Source organism: Falco peregrinus, chromosome 6 (genome assembly GCF_023634155.1).
Source record: "Falco peregrinus isolate bFalPer1 chromosome 6, bFalPer1.pri, whole genome shotgun sequence".
NCBI lineage: Eukaryota > Metazoa > Chordata > Aves > Falconiformes > Falconidae > Falco > Falco peregrinus.
Window position 1 is genome coordinate 35,419,547 of NC_073726.1, and position 22,754 is coordinate 35,442,300.

The 22,754-nt window shown below is 36.1% G+C and overlaps 1 protein-coding gene across 3 annotated transcripts in view; it reads right to left on the reverse strand.

The window, feature by feature from the left end:
• Positions 1 to 367: 367 nt before the first annotated feature.
• TBC1D15 (TBC1 domain family member 15) overlaps positions 368 to 22,754 on the reverse strand; it is a 37,258-nt gene continuing 14,871 nt past the window's right edge. For 2 of the 3 annotated variants that reach the window (XM_055807159.1, XM_055807161.1), the window contains exons 6-17: positions 18,810 to 18,912; positions 17,641 to 17,838; positions 15,986 to 16,114; positions 14,057 to 14,160; positions 13,676 to 13,770; positions 12,144 to 12,260; positions 9,272 to 9,372; positions 8,420 to 8,519; positions 7,940 to 8,037; positions 3,094 to 3,210; positions 2,426 to 2,512; positions 368 to 1,748 (exon numbers count right to left, since the gene is read on the reverse strand). In XM_055807159.1, coding sequence (XP_055663134.1) covers positions 1,542 to 1,748; positions 2,426 to 2,512; positions 3,094 to 3,210; positions 7,940 to 8,037; positions 8,420 to 8,519; positions 9,272 to 9,372; positions 12,144 to 12,260; positions 13,676 to 13,770; positions 14,057 to 14,160; positions 15,986 to 16,114; positions 17,641 to 17,838; positions 18,810 to 18,912 — 1,456 coding nt within the window. In that variant the 3' untranslated portion in view covers positions 368 to 1,541. Of the gene's footprint in view, positions 1,749 to 2,425; positions 2,513 to 3,093; positions 3,211 to 6,570; positions 6,606 to 7,939; positions 8,038 to 8,419; positions 8,520 to 9,271; positions 9,373 to 12,143; positions 12,261 to 13,675; positions 13,771 to 14,056; positions 14,161 to 15,985; positions 16,115 to 17,640; positions 17,839 to 18,809; positions 18,913 to 22,754 lie in introns of those variants that run through there. The other variant, XM_055807160.1, reaches the window with a different exon arrangement.

Sequence of the window (22,754 nt, forward strand, 5' to 3'; positions counted from 1 at the left end):
TCTCCAGTGTTTGTTCACAACTGGTGAGAGAAGTTTAATCAGGTCTCAAATTATTGAAACAACTTGATTTATCTATTAAAGCCTTTTTGTATTACTTGTATTTGCTTTAGATGGCACAAATAACATTTGTATTATTGTAAAAGTAAACTGCTCCAGAAGAAAGCTCCACTATATCCCATGCATCAACTGTCTGGAGTCAAAAGGCATGTTCCACTCTGTAACAGATAATCCCACTGCTCTTCATTATTCACAAAATACGTATCAAGGGACTAACCATTGTTAGTTATCCCCTCTAGCTCATATTCTTATATCAACAACCAGACAACTACATATTTTCTCTAAATATGATTTAATTAAAAACACTAAATAAGCTTTGATTTTTATTTTATATATGTACAATAGTTACCAAATAATGAATACACTGAATCAGTTATGTTAAATTTCACATAACGTCAAAGGACATCAGCATGGCATGGAACAAACTCACACTGCCTTCTGCATATACAAAAAAATCCATTAATGCTAATTGTGATTACTAATTTGGTTTGTGGTTGGTTGGTTTTTTTTTTTTATAACCTGCTTATTAATTCTCCAAATAATGTTGCCATAAAAACAGTGTAAGTAGTTAATTGATCAGTTAATATATTAGCAAAGATAAACATTAGTAAAGTTTGCAAGAAATCAATTGCAAAATTACCTCAAGTGTAGGACTGAATGTATTCACATGAAAGTTACCTTCAGTTAGAAAAATTCTGAAAAAGAGCCCAAGTTGGAGCTGTGCATTAATTTGGTCAAACTGATTCATATGAATGAACAGTCAAGTTTATTCGGATATTGAAAATATGACTATCCTTTTTAGTATTCACAAACATTTGTGTATATAGTGCATGTATGTGTGTAAATATATATATGTATATATAAAGTGAGGATATGTTAATGTAAAAATATACTGTTCATCCACTCCCAATTACACAAAATTCAGTATTTGGACATCAAACTGTTTAAGTATAAATGTCCATTTCAAATCTACATTCAACCAGCAACAAATACTTAGAAGTATTTTTGTAAACAATTGAGATAGGGAAAACCCATTCATTTACAAAACGATCCTTCTTTAACACATCGGCATCCCTTCAGCTTGAAAATTTTTCTACAGCAGTTTCATCTGGCCTATTGTGAATCTGCTCGAATCAAAGAGCTCACACTGTCTTAGATCAATACATGTGAAAGCTCAGCAAATGCAAAATTTTTGAATTCATTCTTTATCACCATCCATTTGCAGTTCACCAGCAAAAAGAAAATGCACTTGGCTACAAAAATATTAAGGAATGTTATTGAAAACAAAAGGCTATTTTGGTAGAAGAAACTACAAAAATAGTTAAGTTGAGTCATGTTGTAAAGCTTTAATGCAAGAGCATTACAGTACAGGTTTTCTTTCCAACCTTAAAGCTTAATCAACACCAAATTTAAATATCCATCTCTCAAGTGCTTGAAAAAAAACATGCTCAGTAAAAGTCTTTCTTCAATCTAACAATATGTAATTACGCAGGTGTCAGGCTCTGCGTCTCAGACATCTGTTGAGTGCTGTCTCTTGTTCCATTGGCAGCAGTTACAGGTGTTGAGACACTCTGATATGACGACGTCAGACAACTCAACACAGCTCCACTTTCGTCCTCTCCAGTATCTGAATCTGGTGTTACAGAACTGGTTTCTAACCCCAGGATCTCACTAACTGCTTGCGGCAATTCCTAAAAAGGGGGGGGGGGGGGGAAGAAAACCAATCCACTATTAAAAAATCACCATAATTAAATGAAAAAAGTTAACAAGAAGGTCCCGCCCAGTCTGCCCCCCACCCCCAGTAAGTAATAATTCATCTGAATTTAGCTGTACTGACAGCATCTCTCAGCATTAGTTCCATTAAAGTTACCACTTTCTGTATCTGCTTTTCAAGAAGACAGCAAAGGGGACAGGCTCAGGAATCAATTCCCAATTAACAGTATAATCTTAGTTACAAAAATAACAGTCTAAACTATTATAATTACACAATTAATTATAATTACCAAAATTAGTTCTAGTCAGTGAATCATTAGGTTCTACCTAGTAAGTCTGGCATGCTTTCAGCGCAATGCACCTTTCACCTCATTTTTCTTGAGCACACTAAACATCGAGTTACTTGTACTAAGTTATCTAGTAAGTTAAGAAATCATGACCAAAAAGCACAATCCAGTCTTCCCCAACAACGCTGCTCTAGAAAATCAATAACTCTTGCTCGCAGACTTTTAGAAGACACGTGCCCTATACAGCACATCCTTTATCATACCCAGGCATTTAGTTATTTGCCAAATCATACATGTGCACTAACAGCCAACTACATACTTTTACTGTCTATAAATGCTCACAGTAGATATATTCAAAATATCTTTACCTTGCAATTCATCATCTGTATAGAAATTGCTTCTGCTTTGCAGAGTATATTTTCCACATCAATTTTCATAGACAATTCATTGATATGCTAAAAATACATTCACAAAACCAGTAAGTATTATAAATGGTAAATATGCTTTATTTGAAATACAATACACTTTACTTAAACACACTAATACTGCTAGTAAGGATCACCTTACAAGCTTGTTCCTTAAGCTATGAAATGCTAAACATACTCTATTTGCTTTGACAAATGGGTACTGAAACCTGTAGTAGGCAGTGCTGGCTTTCACCAGTATCCAATATTCTTAAGAGGAATCCACGGCACTTCTAAATGTGACAAACTATCCAGCCCTCCTAGGTATCCCCCAGATCACGTTTTCAAAGAGATGATAAATAAGATTATAGAAGAAAAAAGCAAAAATTAAGATTAAACATACTAAGCAGTACTCTAAGGGGCAGAATCGTTTTCCGTCTGTTAATAATCTTAGCACTAAACATAGACGTAAACCAAATCATTTTGAAAGCATGGAAGATAAATATCTGGCTCACATTTAAGCCTTCAGAAGATAGTATGAACTTTTCCTGCTGCCCAACATGAAATACAAACACATCGCATTAACTTCAAAAAGTTAATTAGTATTTCAATAACGCATAAGAATTCAATACCTTTAATATTTCATTAAAGCCATAGTGCTTGTCCATTATTTGCTGTTTTTCAGATTCTAAGATAGCACAACAAAGGAGAAGATGAAAATTCTGGCAAGGCAATCCTGTCCACATGACCTGTTAAAATAAGAAAACCACTTTTTAAGTGCTCATGCTCTTCCTCAAAAAAAGAAAAGCAGTTCTTAGAAAATGAGTTGGAAATGCCCTCAAGCCAGGCAGCTTAACTAACAATAAGCTATTTTTGAAGGCAACTAAGTATTTATGCAACTATGTGAAGTTTGTCTTTTGGCCAATTAGTGACAACTGCAAGTCTTGAGTCACCAAATGCTTATCCCATTCTTTAAGACTTCTGTGTCTACCAGGTTGCCCACTATATACAGTTATTAAGCTGCCTGAGCTTGCAGTTCTGTGAGTGTGTGCGTTCTGCCTTGGCTCTTGTGAAATTCTCCCATTCAAAACTACTAACTACACAAAAGTAATTAAAACTAACTAATTATTTGTGTGGCTTAGTGTGTCTGCATTAAGTATGAATTGGTATAAGTGCGTTGTGCTCAGCAACCTCCCAAAAAGGTTCTATCAGTTATAAATAAGGTGCTAAAATTTTTCCCAATTTCCCCACTACAAAAGCCCAAATACATGTACACGCAGGTGTTGGGGGTAGGGGGGTGTTACTTTCTGACTGCAGACACATTGGCTTCTGGTCCCACAGAGGCCACTGATAATCATTCTGCGAGTTCACTGGGACTGAAATGTGCAACTTCAGTATTAATACCCTATTTCAGCATGTTTTTAAGAGTCACATTTAAAAAAAAGAAAAAAAAACAGTCAAAGAGAATAAGCATGGTGGGCAGAAAGCTGGAGAACACTTCTGACAACAAAAAAAATGAAGAAAAACCTGCATAAATTGCTCTGACAGACATATAAAGGGATTTAAGTCAATGGATTTACTCTCAAAAAGAGGCAGGTAAGAAAGCAGACTCATGAAGATTCAGTCTTAATTCATTAGCAAAAATTTCTTTTCTTCATTATTGATAGAACACAGCCTTAAAGCTCCGCAAGAGCTTACTTGAACTTTTATCACTAGTACATGTAAACAGAATTGCATAAATCTGAGAGATATCCAAACCAAGTTCACTTAAAATAAAGCACAATTAATCGTGAATGTTTCAATTAAGATTCAATTCACTCAGTCCAGAATTAAATTTCACATCTTTAACAGAATATTGGATATCTGATAAAGTATTCTCTCACTCCTGGAAAAAGGCTGGAATACAAACAGACTGATACAACAGTAACAATCATACAAAATGCCTACAGTCTACCAAATACGGCCTTTCTACACACTACTGGTTCTTTTTGGTTTGGTTGTGGTTTTGGGTGGGGTTTTTTTCCACTCCTACTTCTTAAGAAGGAAATACTGACAGCTATACATGGATTTGATTCAACACCAAGTCTGCATATGAAGAGAGCAGACTACTACCCACACATTTCTGGTACACTCAAATTCTCATGGCATTCATACCATGAATCATCTACAGCAATCATAATGAAGTATGTCAGACAATAAGCTGCGTTAACCTAACCATGATATTGATGATAGAAACATGACAGTGCAGGCTATAGGGGAAATTGACCCAAAATATAGTCCTGTTTAACAGTTACCTTTTTATGGACATTAACAGAATATTTAACTTTCATGTCTCCAACTTAATGCTATCCTACTGGAATACCTACTTAAAGTAGTACTGGCTTCAGGCTTAACTGCAGCGGAAGCTAGATCTGGCCTCAAGAGGGGAAAAAACACAGTAATACTAGCAAGGATGCTTACAGACATTCTCTCCTCTCTGAGGAAAATTAGCAGCTGTCACCAGCTGCAAGAAATTCCATACTTTTTGCTACTGTTTTCAATACAGCTCTCAAAGTCTGGAGCAGAGTATGCAGTTAAGCTTATGTACGTAAATGCGTAACAACAGCATCACAAAGAGCTGAACAGATCAAAGAAAACCAGCATTTAAATTAGGAATATAAAAGTATACCACTCAAGTGTATTAACTCTTTTCCTCCTGTATCTTTCTGATAAAACTATGCAAGTAAGGGCTCCTTTGTTCTGGTGCTACCTCAGCATCCATGAATATTCGTAACCAGTACTAACATATATGTAAAGTAATTTATCACTAGATCACTCCAGTTTTATACTATGTGAGCTGTACTAGCATAACTGGAAGTTAATTCTGAGCTAGCTACGTAATTTTGTTAAGAGAATTTTTCTTCTGGGATTCTTCTTTTTCTACCCAGTCTTCCTGCACTATCTTGAGAATGAAGCAGCCCACTGTGCAAGAGAAGAATAAGACCAGGCTGGAATTACTAGGTAATATTGTCCATGCCTCCACTGTGAAAGAGGAACTGAGCTGCTCTCAATTCTGGGACATCTAAGCAGTGGCTCAGTATGCTGTCTATCCCATCTGAGTTTGAGAGAGACTGCTGAAACATACCATAAATAATCCTACCCACAGGGCAGTTTAACCTGGATTCATATTTCTGTAAAAAGGTGTTGCATATAGCACTGCAAATACCATGTGTCTCAACTTACCCACACAAGGTAGAATGACACCTCCCTAGCACGTGCGCTGCCTAGCACACCCTGCTGCACCACGTAATGATGATATAACCACCCACATTTTCTACCACAACCTGATTGTTATTGCTTTGCTCGGTAATTAGGAGAGCTTAGGTTTAGCTTCCACTCCAGCTGGTGGGGAGTAGTATCTCCCATCTTCACGGCAAAAGTCTAATAACTGGTCTAGTGAAGAATCTTCATTCCTTTTTTTGAGATAAAACACTGGAAGTCGTGAAGCTGGTGGGAACAGGGGAAAAGTATCCGATACTACCTTAGAGTTAGGTAACCCAGAGGACAGAAACGGAGGTCCAAAAGAACACCCTGAAATTCATGTATTAGACAGAAAATGCCCTAGAAGTCCTAGAGCTGGGGACTGGAATCTCAGATGGTCCCTCCCCTTCTTCCCATTCTACCCTTTGCAAGCAAGTATGTCACAGGGGGACATCACTTTCAAGTAAGTTCCCTCCATTCATGTGCTATTACAAAACAGCACATCAATTTTGCTCAGACTGAAATACCGTAAAAGCAGTTCATTTTTCTCTGCTGATTACAAAGGGGAAAATGGTCTCCTGTGTCTAAAGCTTGCCCTTGTAAATCCCACATATACACACCGTTAATACCAATGAAGCTGCATAGCTATGAACAGGAAAAAAACCCAAACTGTTGTAAGCTGGACTTCAACTGTGACAAAGGTGATACTAGCTTTCACATAAAAACATCAATATAATGCCTTAATCAGTTTGTTTTAAAATGGAAAACAAGATTTTCATCTTTAAAACCCCTTCCCGTTCCATATCTCCTAGCAAAGAAATTGAATACTTGTAGTAAACATGTATTATAATGTGCCAGAAGAAGCCTACAAGACTATCATACATCAATAGTTTCCATCACCTTCCTAAAACAGAAAGAAAAAAAAAAAAGTTAGAAATATGGTGTGTTTCTTTTCTGTACGCAAATGTATACCTACATTAAAGCCGAGGTGATGCTAGCCTGAGACTATAAACTATAAACAAAAATACTATTGTCATCAATTTAAAAAGAAAAATTAATCTTAAAAAAAAATACTGAGAAGACAACATAACACTGAGGGGGGGGAAATGAGATGGGTGATTTTTTTTTTTTTTTCCAAAAAAATCATTATCATTTATACCTCAGAATAAGAGAATTCCTTCTGTTTTGTACACTTTGGTGCCCTTATTTATGAATGTTATTCATAAAATTTTTAGTCTTCTTCAGTTAAAATACCACTTCAATACTCTATGATAGTAAATTCCACCAACAGATAATAAAAAGCTAAAAAAGATTTAGACAGCTTTAAATACTGGTCCTCCTCTGTATGTGCCTCCTTTTTCATTAGTGGAAAAAGTGAATAAAAGCATCAACATTATTTTTCATTATAGTACAAACTTTATGCATCTCAGTCCTGTTCTTTTCATTACCCTTCCGTTCCCCAATGCAACTCTACGTGATGTTATATCCTAGAATATACGCCTTCCATTCATCTGAACATTAATTCTGATGTTTGGGAGTTTTTAGTGGATACTGTGTTCTTGTTAAACGCATCTTACACAATAAACCTGTCCTGTTGACACACTCCTTGATTTTCTTGGAACAAAGAATTAAAGTGTTCAACAAAGTGCTAGTTTGTCTGAATTACTCTACCTGATCCCAAGATTGCCTAAATGAAGATCTCATTAACCTGGAATTATCAGAACTTCGACGTTTTATGTTTTACAGAAGTTATTTGGCATCATGAGGCCTTATTATCAAGATCAACTGCATCTTCTGACATCATTCTCTTGATGGTTTGGGCTAACAAAACCTACCCAACCAGTGCTTCATTCCACCTAATCTTAAAAGTACTACCAATATCAATGAATTAATCAGACACACAGAAATGCTATTTCTTCTAGCATAAGCTGTTTTCCATTAAAAGTTAACTAATACTCTCCACTTACTAATTTCACTTAAGAGCCTTATCTGAAGGATCCCGTCCAAACTGTTTCCAGAAAGTCAGTTTATTCCCCCCAGCTCTTAAAAGTATTTTTTCATTAACTTCCCAAGTTGTTGTTTTGGCTAAAAAGACATGACTTATTTTAATATATCCCCAGCATATTGCAATGAATCAGTTCTAAAAAGTAAATCTTTTAGACTATTAATCACTTCACAGCGCTTTTTGTTCTAAACTCTATAGACTGCTGAAGTTTCTGTGACAAAATACCTTCTTACCTCCCAGAGTCGAAGAATATCTTGAAAGCTAAATTCCCTTTTAAATCTGATAAGAAGCCATCGGAAGCAAAAATAAAGGTAGCCTGAGTCTTGAGATTCTAGAAATAAGAGTGTTACATTGCATAAACACCAAATTTGGCTAAGAAAAGGGAAGGGGTGAGGGCAAGGGCAGCATGGAGAAGGACAACCAACACACTTTACAGGTAGGCAATCATACCACTGATTTTTAGGACGATAGCCCCTTTTCAGCATCAAAAGATACGTGCCAGAGGATGGCATATTTTTAAAATCAGTAACAAGATGACCCTGTTCTTCAATGGGCATGGAGCAATTATTGAAATCTTTCAGGCGTTATTAATTTACAAGTCCTGTACTCATGTAATATAACTATCAGAAATATGTTTAAAGACTGGTAAGGACATCAATGCATACAGAATGCAGTAAGTTGTTTTAGTTATTGTGCATAAATAACACACCTACCTAAATAACTGCAAAATCCACTGTCTAGTAAACGAAGCAAAGTACTCAGTTGAATTAGTTGCGTCTTCATACCCTGCATCTGTTCTTCAAAATTCTGATGCTGGATAGAATAAAATATCAGCACTGTCAGTTTTATTAACTCAATGATCATTTTGATATTTACAGCCATTTTTCATTTTTAAAAAAAAAAGTTTTTTTATTGCAAGAGTGATTCTCACCCTCTAGCTATTTCACATACGGATATTTAACTGTACTTCTACCTAATGAAATGTCTACCTTTTACTGAAACTTAATTAAAGCAATGAACTGTGTTTCTTCAATAACACTTTTGTACATAATAAATAACATTTTATAATCAGCCTATGGTCTGTACCTCCAAGCAGCACCACTGCACTTAAAAACCAAAAAGACAACTTTTTTTTTTATTCTTATACCAGTCACATTGTTTTGCCACATGCACCATTCATAAAAGCTTATTTTGTGGGAAGTCTAAATTGCTTTTAACAAATGCCAAAAGGTAGGTATGACAGTGAACCCGTCATGAACAGCACCCTGCTAGAGGACTCCCATTTAATACAAATTTGTCTGTGATGGCTCTGAGTTTGGAATTCCAAGGAGTCAAATTTGTCTTCATGGCACAGTAACAGTATCACAAACCCACAATAACCCGTGTCAACCAGAAGAAACATTGACTTCAAACATAAGATGACTGCTTTAAGAGAATTTTAAAAACCCAATGAAATAAATAAAATAAAATAAATAAATAAAATAAATAAAAAAATAAAATAAATTAACCCCAAATGCTATCCACAGCTTACATTGTTTATGTGGGCTAAAAAAGCCTTATTTTACCATTTGATCCATGTATGATACAAAGCACCAAAAGGCATCTACTTCATTCTCCATAACATACAAGACAGGTGACAGCAAGTCGCTCATCCCCTGGACATAACCTTGATGGAGAAAAAAAGAAAAAAGCCAGAAAGAATTCAGTCAAACTCAGCAGTTAAACAGCAATTTTTCAAGTGTGTAAATGACAGAGTTAAATAAATGTTAGCATTCCAAGTTTGTACAGATACTGTAATTTCCCAACTCAATCACCAGCAAAGACATTTTTATATTAATAATAACCAACATCCAGCAGATCAAACAAGATTTAGCAATGGTTTCTGCCAATCTAAAGAGATATAACACAAATGCATTGTTTCTGTAGTTGTTAACATATTTACAAACTGAGCCAAGACAAGAATTTTTAGTAAAAAGAGTTCCCATTTAGAGCTCAGGAGTACATACTGACATTTTTAGAAAGATTAAATATATACCTTGCACCATCACAAACACAGACTTGTAGTTGTTATTCTCATCTCCATCTAACACCTTGCTTTCTTCCAGACGTTTAAAAATCTTTTAACGCCTTCCCAATCCCCCCCAACTAAAGATTTTCTTCTCAAATAGATTTGAAGAAGAGATGTTGAGTTTCATCCCCAGGTCAAAAATATGGTGCAATAGTTTTTATGAAGACAATTTCACAATTAACATTCATTTTTTCTGGCACTGAATGTGCTTTAAGGATTTCTGTAATTAGGAAAGAAGGAACTGTTATGCTTGGATGGCATTTTTAAACACCAAAACCTAAGACCATCTATGTAACCAAGCAGCCAACAACAAAAAAGACTACGACCTATCAAAACTGAGGAAAGGGATTAAGCAAAGTATTGCTTGTGAGAAGCATGAAACAACACATACCCAGACCTGAATCAAGGAAGTGCCTTTAGGTTTCTGTACCCAGAAACAGTAAATCAAGTTCCTATGCCCTAAAAAGCACTTACAGGCCTTATAAGAAAAGCTTACATATAACTGGAGAACAAACTGGCCATTTTTACAGCATATAATTTTTACAAATACCTAGAAAACTGTAGTTGTACACAAAGCATTTTCAAAATTCTGTAGCTTTTTAATGCTTATACCAGCTTCCTCGTAATTCACAGCCCAATTAAGAAGAACAGAGGACCATGAGTTTTAGAACTCATTTTTCCCCTTCTTCCTGACTCTTCCAACTACCCTACCACTGATGCTCAAGTCAGCTTATCTACTGCCCTGTTGCTGCTGACCTCACTAAGTAAGGGAGAACACTATTTATGTGCATGTCTATCATGAGTAGTTGGTTCAACCTGACATTTCTCAGTTGGCTGATAACATTTATTAACAACATAATTATAACTGAATAACTGAAAAGAGGATTAGAGTCAATGACTGTGAAAATGCAGAGCAGGTGTGAGAAGAACAGAACAGGGAATAGAAAACAGGTAAATAATTAAAAGGTCAAAAGAAAAAATGTTTTATTCCCCACACATTTAATACTGTAGCCAATTAAACACAGGTGCAGAGAAAATTCTGTTTAAGACAGTTCACAAGTCTCTTAAAGAATAAAACCAGTTTCATTAGTGCAGACTTAAGGAATTCATTCAGAAAAATGTTGTATTATCAGCTGTTCTGTTCCCTCCCCTGTCTGGCAGTTTGTGGTATTATTCAGACCTCTACAGCTGCTGCCAAAGGATTAAGAGCAGCATCGTACCGATTGCTTGGGTAGCTTAGAAGCCTTGGAAAGAGAGTCAACTGCACTACATTTCCATCTATTCTTGCTTGTTTGTAAGACAGAAGACTTATCCACTGCATACATTTAAGCCATCTAAACAATGTTTTTAGTAGCGGGTGGTGAATGTGCTTTAAGTTCACTTATATGTTACTCTGCATTAATGAAGGTTGAAACATGGAAAGACGTGAAACACAGCTACGTTTAAACAGCCTCAATGAGTTTTAGTTTTCCCCTTCTTTTTCAAGCCAAAGATGAAGTCTCACTACAGACTTGACAGAAAGCACAACAGCTGACAAGTACTATGGCTCTGCAGCCAGTTTACTAGTGGTTAAAGAGTTGTTCCTGCTTTTCCTTCAAATTCTGACACAACGTGGTATTCTGAGACAGAATACCAAGAAAATACCCCTAGTGCACAACAGGCAAATGTCATGCTGGGGTGGAGGAGGGAAGCAGCTAGAAGTATCTTTTCCCTCCCTCCCTTCCAAAAGAGTTAACAGAATCCAAGACTTAGACATCCAGCACACTGTGATTAAAGCAAGACATTATATGTTCTTGCTTCTGCAGTAGATGCATACACTAAAGCATAATTTTTGACAGACTGTTAAGTGTACTCCTCAAGAACCAGCTTTTAAAGTATTCCTAAGAGCACCCATGTTTACAAACAGCTGGTTCAGCACACTGAGCTTTAATTACAGCAGTGGCAGCTGGTTTATCATTTTTATTGATACAGCAGTCTTAAAAATTGATATAACACTCAAGCTCCAAAGACACAAATCCCTTTAAAACTCTGAAAAGCAAAACTGCTTCAATTCCTAAAAATACCCCACAATACAAAAAATCGGAAACAAAGAAAACCCCAGCAGTAGAGCTACAGTGAAGACAAACTGCCACCTAATTCCCAATCCCACTTCAGCTGATGGATTCAGATGCCTGTGATAAGAATCAGACAGAAGAATAAACAGGATAAGAAACTGACCAAAGCTATCTGCAGTATTAAAATATACATACTGGTATTTACAAAAAGCACTGTAATCAATAAAGTTCAATTGTATTAACAGGCCTTATCATAAGCGAAGCTGCGTATCAGAAACTAAAAAGGCTTTTTACATTCACAGGAACACAACTTACCTAAGTCAAAGTCGTACATGCAATACGTCATCAAAATATCATGAAGTAAAATCAATCCTGGATTATCTTCACCTTCGTAGAATTTATTTGTTCGATCTGTCCTGTTTACATCTTTTTCTAAGAAAACAGTCCAGATAAAAAAAACATTCTGAATTCATTTGATGCTGGCTTTGTAGAACTTGTTTGAAAATATCTTTAAGCCACTGCTTTTTTCCCCAAACACTGTTGCAAAGCTTTGAAGTGTTTAAGACAACTGCGTAACTGAATGTCATTTCAACAAAAAAGAATATTTTAAAAGAAAATCCTTCTTGTCTGCAATAAAAGGATTTGCTTATAAATATATTTCAAAGCATTTTGCTTTTTTTTGTTAATATTTTTTATGGAAAATTTCCTGATTATAATTCAGTGAAAATGTTTTACACTTACAGGGATTAAGAACAATTTTATGTGAATTAGCTACGCAATGCCATTTATGAATACTTATGCAATGCAGCATAAGCCATAGTAGGAAAGTTACCAGATGATCAGCTCAAAGACACTGTGATAGTTGATGACAGCATGTTTATAAATTCTATTTAACAAGGACTTGTAACTCATAGCGACCTGAACTGCCTGTTTCATCAGGCAGTTTTCATGCCTCAAACGTAACAAGCACACAGCATACTCTCTAATAATGTGAAATTCAAGACTGATGTATTTAAATAAGCAAAATTTTAAGAGTGTTTTATCAAAAAGAATATTTAGTAGTTTTGGACCTATTCTACAACCTAAGCCTAATATTGTCATTTACACTTCAAACACTTAAAAAGGAACAGAACTGCTTTAACAGCAACAAAACCTCAGCACCTTTAGAACTCCAATTATTTTTTTTCCTGTTAAACATAGACACTCTCTAAAAAGGAAGTTTACTAATCTGCTAAGATTAGACTTTCTCAACCCTTTCAGCTTGCCTGCTGAGTAACTGGCTGAAATAAGCTTAGTCCATGTCTCAGAGTAGCACAAAAATCTGTCTCCTGAACTAACTATTCAGTAATCCCACACATTGGTGCCCAAATTGCACTACCAAAGAGAACCAAGGATACGAAATTCTAGTAGTCAGCAGAACTTGATGAAATTTTTAAAAGTAGGTATAAACTCCCACAAGTCGGAATGTACACATACAAATCTCTGTAAGAAATTTTAGAATATAAAAAGACACATTTTCACATTCTTATTATATGTCATTATTTTAATGACATTTCCAGTAAAATTACATCATGAAATAACATGCAATGAAGAGCCTTTTGTTATTAAGGAAGTTAAAAAAAATCCAGCCATTCTGTAACCCGGTGTACAGCCCCGAAGTACTAAGGAAATTTTAGTATTAAGTATACGATAAAGTTTATACACTTCTGACAACAGCAACATGTTGGTTTTCAATGCCTCTTCATACAGGTTACTCAAAAGATTGCATTTTTTCACCTTCATATTTAATTGTAAAAGTGTGTGCATTTTGTACAGTTAGGTATGTTTCTAAGGTAAGAATAATATACCTATAAGACTCCGGTAATCTCTTAGTCTTGAATTTCGTTTTTCCTGCTCCTCACTGACAGATTTCCACTGCAGTTTCATCCTGAAATATTCATCCCTGAAAAAAGATAATTTTGAAACCAGAACATGCTCCATTATTACATGTCTTCCTTTTTTATTGAAGCATTCATTCATCCTATTGGTTCTTTGGCGTAAGTGGGATAACACCTCGTTTATATAGTATTTTTTAGTATAACATTCATTTTTTTAGTCTCACACACCTCTTTGCATTCAACAATCTTTAGCAGCTGTCCTTATAGTTTCCAAAAAGCTTTCTACACCACTACATGAGTTAAGAAAAAAGCAGCTTTTTAATTTTGTTACAAAATCCCCACTGTACTCACGTTTTCCTTTTTTGCAGACTTGCTCTCTCTTCTTTAGTGCTATTCCAAGGAAAATACCCCAAAAGAAATTTCCATGCCTCTTTTCTTAAAGTATGGCAGAGACCCTAGGGAAAAATGGATATGAAACATTAACAAAAATACTGATGTCTATTTTGTGAGGAAACATTCCTATAGTGATTGATACAACACTTCTTGAAGTAACAACCTAAAAGAGAATTTTTGTAATTAAGCTTCTTTTTACATTGTAGCCAAATCTTATCTGCTAACTAGGCATCACACTCGGAGGAAACAGGAGGAAGAGAATGTGATTAAGTAGAAAACTGTAGAAGCAACTGGATTCATCCTTAGACCATAAAAATGAAACTTCATAGAAGACTTTTCTTCCCATATTTTCACTTCACTGCTGGAAATGAAAACCTTACTGGCATCACAGACTTTAAGAAGCGAAAGAGAAGTACCTTTAGAATTTATATATTTAAAGATCATGCTGCTTAACTGCCAAACTTCTGGTCTCACCACAAACTGTTCTTGAGGACTAGACTTCCATTTATTTATTTTTTTTAACTAATATTTTCATATAACAAGACATGGGCAACACGCAGATGAATCTTCCAAGCAACTAGAAAACCTAGTGTCCACTCAAGGACACTATTTATGAGAAATCTTTCCAAGTAATGTTCATCATTGTAGATGGCAAAGATGTACTAGCTGAATTATATCCCCAACTCTCATGAAGAGTTGAAAAATTCCCGCAGTATACTCATGGGAATGAGGCACTTTTGCTATCAAGACTCCCCAGTTTACCAGTCCAAGGCCAGCTTGAATACTCACTATATTTCTTCATTTACCATTAGATTAAGGCAAGGAAGATGGTGCAGCAAACAGCATCAACCACTGCAAAAACAAGTAGCAACTGGAACTTTTTCAGTAACAGGAAAACAGTTTAAAAGAGGCATCCTAACTTTTTTTTGTTATTGAGGATCTGCACTTATGTACTGGAAGTCACTGGAATCCTGAGTCATAAATAAGACCAAGTACTCACTCATCCGGCAATGGACAAAGATGACAGGGAAATGTAGTAATTCTCATGACTGCAGAAGGGTCCTTAATTGGGCACCTCAGGCACAGGTATCTTAAAGAACAGTCACAGAAACTGAATACGACCTCGATTTCACACTACCATCTTCACAGTACATTACTTAGTATGTATGTCTTTAAAAGAAATGTAATACCAATATTATCATTCTCCACTTCTGCTCAAACTCCAAAAATGCAAGACTGCATGCTTACAAACATGCATCAACAGGTGCACAAAGAATGCATTAAAGGCAGCAGAATTCCCACCAAAAAAGATATATACTAAAGTAACATTACGTAGAATAGCTATGGGACAAAGTTCACAAAATATCCATCACAGAGACTAAGTTCACATTCATATTGCAAAAGCCCTCAGTTCAATAAAAAAAATACCAGCAAAAGCATTTAAGACTGCTCTGATGAGGGCCAAATCCAGGCAAACTGCTAGACAAAGAAGAGAAGCTTTTGTTGGAGAAGGACAAGAAAACACCCTCAAAAAGAAAAGAATAAACTCGATATCCTAACACTGACACAGTGGTGTTTTCCTAAAAGGCACTTTGATTTCTCTTATCACTTAAGCCTTTGTGTTTTCAACTCATTCACTTTTGCCAGTCACCACAAGATCTCTCTCCTTGTAGAACATTTCATATGGTTCCAAGACCGCTGAGCTATTTGATTAGCGTGAAATCATGCTTTATGAAGTCTCTGCAAGAATACTGACTGGCTCATACTCAAAGTCCTACACAAAGCATTAAAAGTATAATGAAAGCAGCATACACGTGGTTTGGGAAGGAAAGAAAAAGGGGACAGAATCAGGCCATACGTCTTGTTGACTTCAGAAAAACAAATTACCCCTTTGAATATTGATTGCTTTATGTAGTCAACATTTAAAATTCTTCCTTCAGAATCCATATTCTTAGCCCATTCTTCAGCCAATACAGGCTCTCTTCTACTGACATCAGGCTGTTTTCCTAGATCGATCTGAAACACACAAATACATTATATGGACCCCACTGAAGTGCTTCAGTCATTTTAAACAACTGCACAAATAGTACTAAGCTTGCCAGTTTCTTATATTCGGTGCAACTACATTTTCACATCTGCATACCTCAGTTAGCAACTCTTAAGGATCTAAGGCTGTGTCCCCATTAGCAAGTACTGATGAGCAACACAAGCAAATCTTTAGAACAAGACCCCGTGCTGAGGGCCTGGGTGTATATATGTTAATATTTCAGATTTTGGAGGAGGGTATATATATGTGCATTTTAAATAACCTTCTACCCCCAAACACCTCTGAGCTAGCTTCCCATGGACTAAAAGCCTCCGTGCAACAGGAAACACATTAGGTATGTGCCACACAGCAAACAAGGCCAATGGGGAGCTTCACTTCAAAAGCACATTCCTGATACACACTACCATATCTTAAGATAGAACTGAAAAACAACTTGAGTTTAGAGATGCTAACCCACACAGACTGCACAGTGTGACAGAAAGATCAGTTTAAGTACACTGCCCCTTAAAAAAAAACCCCAAGGCTCTATGTGCCTTCACACCAAAGTTGCAGAGCTTGTGGTTAGTCTCTGTTTCCAAACTGCACGTTTAAGCACAGCAGAATTCAGCAGCCAGTAATTCCTTGCTCTCTAAAAACATTTTGATGATGGTAACCACCAAGTCAATTTGTGTTTGAACTCTTTAGAAGTTTAAGACATTTGCCTGATTAAGACATATAGGTCAGTGTTATCTTCAGTATGTAGCATTTGTTACGCTTTTTCTCATTGATAAATTAACTGATTAAGTGCTAGGCAGCTAGTTTTTACAATTAGGCAGTTCACACAGCTACTGCTATTAACACTACTTCAAACTCAATTAAAAAAATAGCATTCAAAACAGTTTAACAGTCTAAAAACATGTAACTTGCTTAGATAGTAATCACAAGCACCTAAAAGTAAACATTTTCCACCTATCTGTAAAAGACACCAACAGGAGCCCAAAATGACTCATGATCCAATTACAAGTTCATTCTAGCTTTGGTTCAAGTTATACACAAATCTTTACATTTGTACATCCTAGACATTAATCATCCAATTAAATACTTTGTTTTAATCTTCTTAGCCCTCTTAAAACAAACTGCAACGTCAAAGTGATGAGCCAAGAAAGTTGGTTACTAATCTGCATAGCCCAATTTTACTTAACATCTCTCTATCTGACCACAGAGGAAACACTAAACATTAAATGGGTTACTTTTCAGGGTAGTGATTTGAAGACAATGATAAACCCCATTTCAATAATGTCAAGCTTTCTTTCGAAGCTAAACTCATTTGCAGGCACAAAAATTATATATCCTAGGAGCAGCTGATGATGATCTCATTCTTGTGAATAAATGGTAGGGCAGCATTTGTCACAATCGCATAAACACTTAACTGACCAAGCTTCAAGTGCTACCACTCCTTTAAAAGTGCGCATAAAAAGAAGAAATGCATCTGTATCACATTCATTTACACACTCACTCGTGTAATGACTTCAAATCCTGGTTCTTCCTGCTGATTTATCTTCAGCTCCGGAATAGCATCATTGAGAAAGTCTGCCATTTCTGATGGCGGTCGCCTTTGACTTGAAGGGTCACTTAAACGGAAACTGTCAAAAATATAGTTTGTGACTTTGGAAAATCTTCCCATTGTTACTGTGTATGGATCTTTCTTCAATTTCTGTGTTATAACAAGGAAAACAAGTAAAACACAAAAGCCTCAGATTATTTGGAATTTCTGTACTCAAAGCAAAACAACAGCAAGAGTATTGTAGGTCTCAGTTACTGAAGTTGCAGTATCAGTATTTTCACACAGTGCATTCATTACATGATTAAAACAAGATATCTTAAGTATTAAGATAATACTACCAATTGATTTGAAAGACAGGATAGTAGTGTGCTCAGTAAGCCTGACCTAAGTATAAAAGTGGATCAGATCCACTGTTACCTTTCCAGTGATTAATGACACGAAACATCTTTCTTATGCCTAGCTTCCCTGTCTTCAGAGAGAAAACGCATTCTGAATCATCATGTACTCTGCTAGGAAGCCCCCACAAAACTTAATTTTACAACTAAGTTCAGAAACTAACTTAATTCACTCATGAAGATTTTCTTTAACAGATCAGTGCATCAAAACGCCAGCCTCATTCAAGTCAAAATTTCAATTTGAAAATTTGCTGCTGACTTTCATGAGTCCACAAACCCCACCAAATGGTAAGCAGTTTTAGCATTAAGAAAAAAAACCTCCTTTAGGCAATATTGTGCTATTTGCCACTGTATTTCCAGCATCCCCTCAAAACTGTCAGAAAATACCAAAGAATACTTAAGTCAAGGAAAAATTAGAAAATTCTAATTAATGTTTTGGTAACTCCTAAAACTTTTCCTTCTTCCTTTTTCTAAAGCTATCTGTACCCAAATGTACAGAATCACAGACAACATTAACTTGAATGGGTCTGAAAAAGTACCACAGGGGAGTTAAGTTATTCAAACACAGAAGACAGTTTACAATTGTACTTTACTATAGTAAGCATTTGGTTTAGGACACAATAAATGCTTCTACAATGGCAATGATTCAGGGAGTATTTGTGTGACATGGTAGGGTGGGTTTTTTTAATACATGTCTGCAGAATAAAAAATTCAAAGACTGCATACTTGCAATAAGCCATATGATGGTTCATCAAAGAGATTTTCAAAAGACTGAGACAGAGACTTGTTCTGAGAGTTCACAAGAAGAATCCGTTTATCCTGTGGAGATCTGCAATAACATTAAAAAAGGGTTTCTGTAAGTACCACCAGTTTTTCCTGAAAGTATTTTTAGAACCTTTACTGTTTTATGAAGTCACATTTCAGGTTTTGTGCAAACAAAGCAGGTTTGATGCATCACTCTTCATTCTTGGCACAAGTTCACAACACACCACGAAACAGGACTTTCATTTTTCAAAAGATTAGCCACCATCATACTGATTCTGAATTGTACTTGCACTGTTTGAAGAATCATGATGCTTTTGAGAAATTTTTGAGAAATTGCTCTGGAAGATAACTTCTGTCAACCATACATAAATAAAGTTTTCTTTAGTTTTCTATAATTGACAATAGACAACAGAAGTGACACACGAAAAGAAATTTAGTGAGACAAGGTCAGTCTCAACACAACATGTGCTGAAATGCTTTTAACTTAAGAGTTAGTGAAAAGAGCCCATTGTTACCATACACAGTTAAGGAATTCTTTCTATGAACTAGTAAATCTTAGCTTAAGACATCCTGTAAAATCTTGAAGGAATACAAACTGCTTTTCAATGTATGAAAGCACATCAACAAATTTCTAACCAACAGTATTACAACAGTTACTGTCATAGTAATTCTAAGATTCATACTGATGGGAGCTTAAAAAACACCACAGCCATTGTACTGCAAAACAGAACCATCTCAGTACAGCCCTGCAAATGTATTTCTGTGTAGACTCCAAAAGCTAAATGAATACAAACCTGATTTGGCCTAACTCACTATATTTATACACACTTGTTCTTCAGTATAACATTTGCTTCTCTGACAGGCTTGCATAGGCAGATGAAAACAGTAACAAAGACAGTGGAACTGTGCTGCTCCCAGTATTTAATCTGTTCTTTTGGCATCCCCACCCCCCCCCACCCCAATATGCCATCTTCTACCCTCCCTCAGCAGAGATACCCTATCAAATCATTAACCAGCTCCTGAATTACCAGTTTACAGCTCACTATGTGACAGAAGAGAGAACAACTCAGAAGCCAAGCCTCAGAGTTTGTAGCTAGGCAGAGGAAAGCCAAACACTTTGCCATCTGTGTCTAATCCATTGCAGACTTCCATATATAAAATACCTTTCTATTGCTCTATCCCAAAGTTTAAGTCCACTATTTCTAGTCTTCAAAAGCAAAATTACTTTTACTTTTGTTAGTACCTGCATCATCTACCATGTTATTAAAGTCAAAGATAAGAACTTTAATAAGCGTTATCTCTTTCCCATTCCAACACAACAGGACACTGTTAACACTGACGGATATGAAATGCAACAAGAGATCTCGTTTTGAGACAGCCAGACACCACAGTCATAGTTTTGAGGCAGCAACAGTCACTGGCTTTTGCTAAAAAGCAGCACAGGGGCAAAGGCTGAGTCACACCTTATGTTTTCCTTAACTAAAAGGAGGAAAACTTTGTACCATATCTCCATTTTAATTAAACATTCTCTCTGGACAGCCAGTTGGGTATCAACAGCTACTTGGGTAATGTTCAAAACAAATTTGTGAGCTAGATACTTTACTGAACATTTAACTCAATCCTGTGAGTTAGAAAGTGTCATCTGTACACATGGTGTTTTCTCAATATTAGACTGGTGCCTCCAAAATCGGAAGCACATACTCTTTAAAGCAACGAATTACAAATATTTTGTTCTAGTTCAGCCACTTCACACACACTTTCAGCAATCATGTGATATTTTATAAGGAACAGTGTTAGAGAAGGGCAAAAACTTTTGAGTTAATAGGAACACTGGAAGGAAGTACCCATGACAAAGGCATTTTAGAGAAAAACTGAACTTTCCACCTTAACATCAATATCCCATATATTATCCAGAGGCTGGGATAACAAGTAATTATGTTACCAAATATTTGCTTCTGGCATCCAGAAAGCTGAGTAAACATCTTTTCCTAAAAAGAGGTTGTAAGCTTAGATAGATCATGTATTAAAGCATAAATAATCATTAGGAAGCAACAGAAACTTAGCGAGACTAAAGTCTGTAATTTCCACAACTTACATGGCATATTTGTTCTTTTCTCTTTCCTTAAAAGATAAAATCATCATAACTCACGATTAGACCACAGAAAAGAATTTGGTGCCAGAAGCAGATCTGAACTGGAAGAGAAGAATCTATAAGAAAATTCAAACTGGAAGTTCCTGCTGAGCTCAGTGCTTAACTTTATTCAAATTTAATTTCCATGGCTACCTCAGATTTTTGCTTTAAAGTTCCCACAGTATCTGCTATTGCATTCATCAACACTTAGAACTGTTTGAGGTGGCAATACTAAGCAGCTCAGCACATCCTGAATGCTAGAACATCACCTCAAGGTTCCCTGTTTTACCTTAGCAGAGAACTCATCTGGTAAGCGTTCCTGGACACCACAGTGCACAGCTGCTCGGCCAAATTGCACAAGCCCTGTGCCACTGCCGCCTTCTAAAAGAGACACACGAGGACATAACTGCCTCTCTCTCTCTACAGTTTCTTCCCCATCTGACCCCACCTGACAGCTGCTGTTTTACACTGTCCCAAGACAAATGTCCACAGCACCCGGCAAGAGGCTACAAAGGACAAGAATTAAGAATCCTCTGGGTCAAATAAAGGAAGAATAAGTGCCCGCTCACTCACCAAAGACTATGTGAAAGAGACAGTGTTTGAAACAGGAACCAAAATCACCACCTATTTCATTTTCATTCAGTGACTCACCAATAAGCATTAACCTTATATAGGAATGTAAAGTGTAATTATTTGCAATACGTGACTCAATACAACTGGAAATAATGCATTTAGTAACACAAACTGTCTAACATTATGTGTAGTAACAAACCAACAAGCAAATTCTGGACAGAACCTAGATGTCTGACTTCCACAAGCCTAGGTGTCCAACTAAATAAAATGGTTTTAGGTATTCTGGTATGTTAGTTTAGATTCCTGCTTTTTTTTTAAAAAACAAACACCTTCAACCACGAAGTCAAAAGATACAAAGTAATTCCCAAATACGAAAAGATAAAATAACTTGTTACATAGCACAGCACTATCTTGTTGGAAGTATTTTAATAACTTTGAGCAAAAAATATGAAATATAAAATAAACTCAGTCCAAGTGTCTCAACATTAAATACATGGAACTCCACCAAAATTAATGCATGTGTAATTACACATCGGTAGCTGCAAAACCACTTTCATTTACCAACTTCCCTGTTGCTTATTGCTTTTTATGTGTATATATATGTGTGTGTGTGTATGCACACACATATATATACACAAATATTAAGCTCCTTAAATACTGGCAATTAAAAAGAACAGTATCAATTTTAAATTGCTTTTGTTAAAGCCTCAAATGGACTAACTGGAATGAAGATGTAAGGATAATTTTTCATCTAAAACTTTAAAGTTTCTAGTGGATAGTTAATCACAGAAAGTTTTGATTAAGCTAATGCAAACCAGTTTGCTACACTGGCAAATGTACTCACTAGGCCTACTTAAGACTGATCATTAAATACACATTACAGGAATTTGAAGCGGAAGATTTGAAATATATTACTGCAGTACACAGGCAACAGATCACACAGATAGGGTATAAACCTTTCAGCGACTCACCATACAACAGAGGTGCGCTTCAGTGTTAGCTACATAGGTTGCCCCAAAAACCTGTCCTAGCCTACCAGCAATTGGTCAGAAGATATCCACCAACAAGTAAACACAGAGCAGTATGATCAAAAAGGAACAATTTCCCTGGGCAGGGGGAGGGAGGCAGGGGGATGGCAGGACAACAATACTCCCCTGCACCTGCAGAAGTAATGAAATTAGGAAACTAAATGAAAGGTTTAA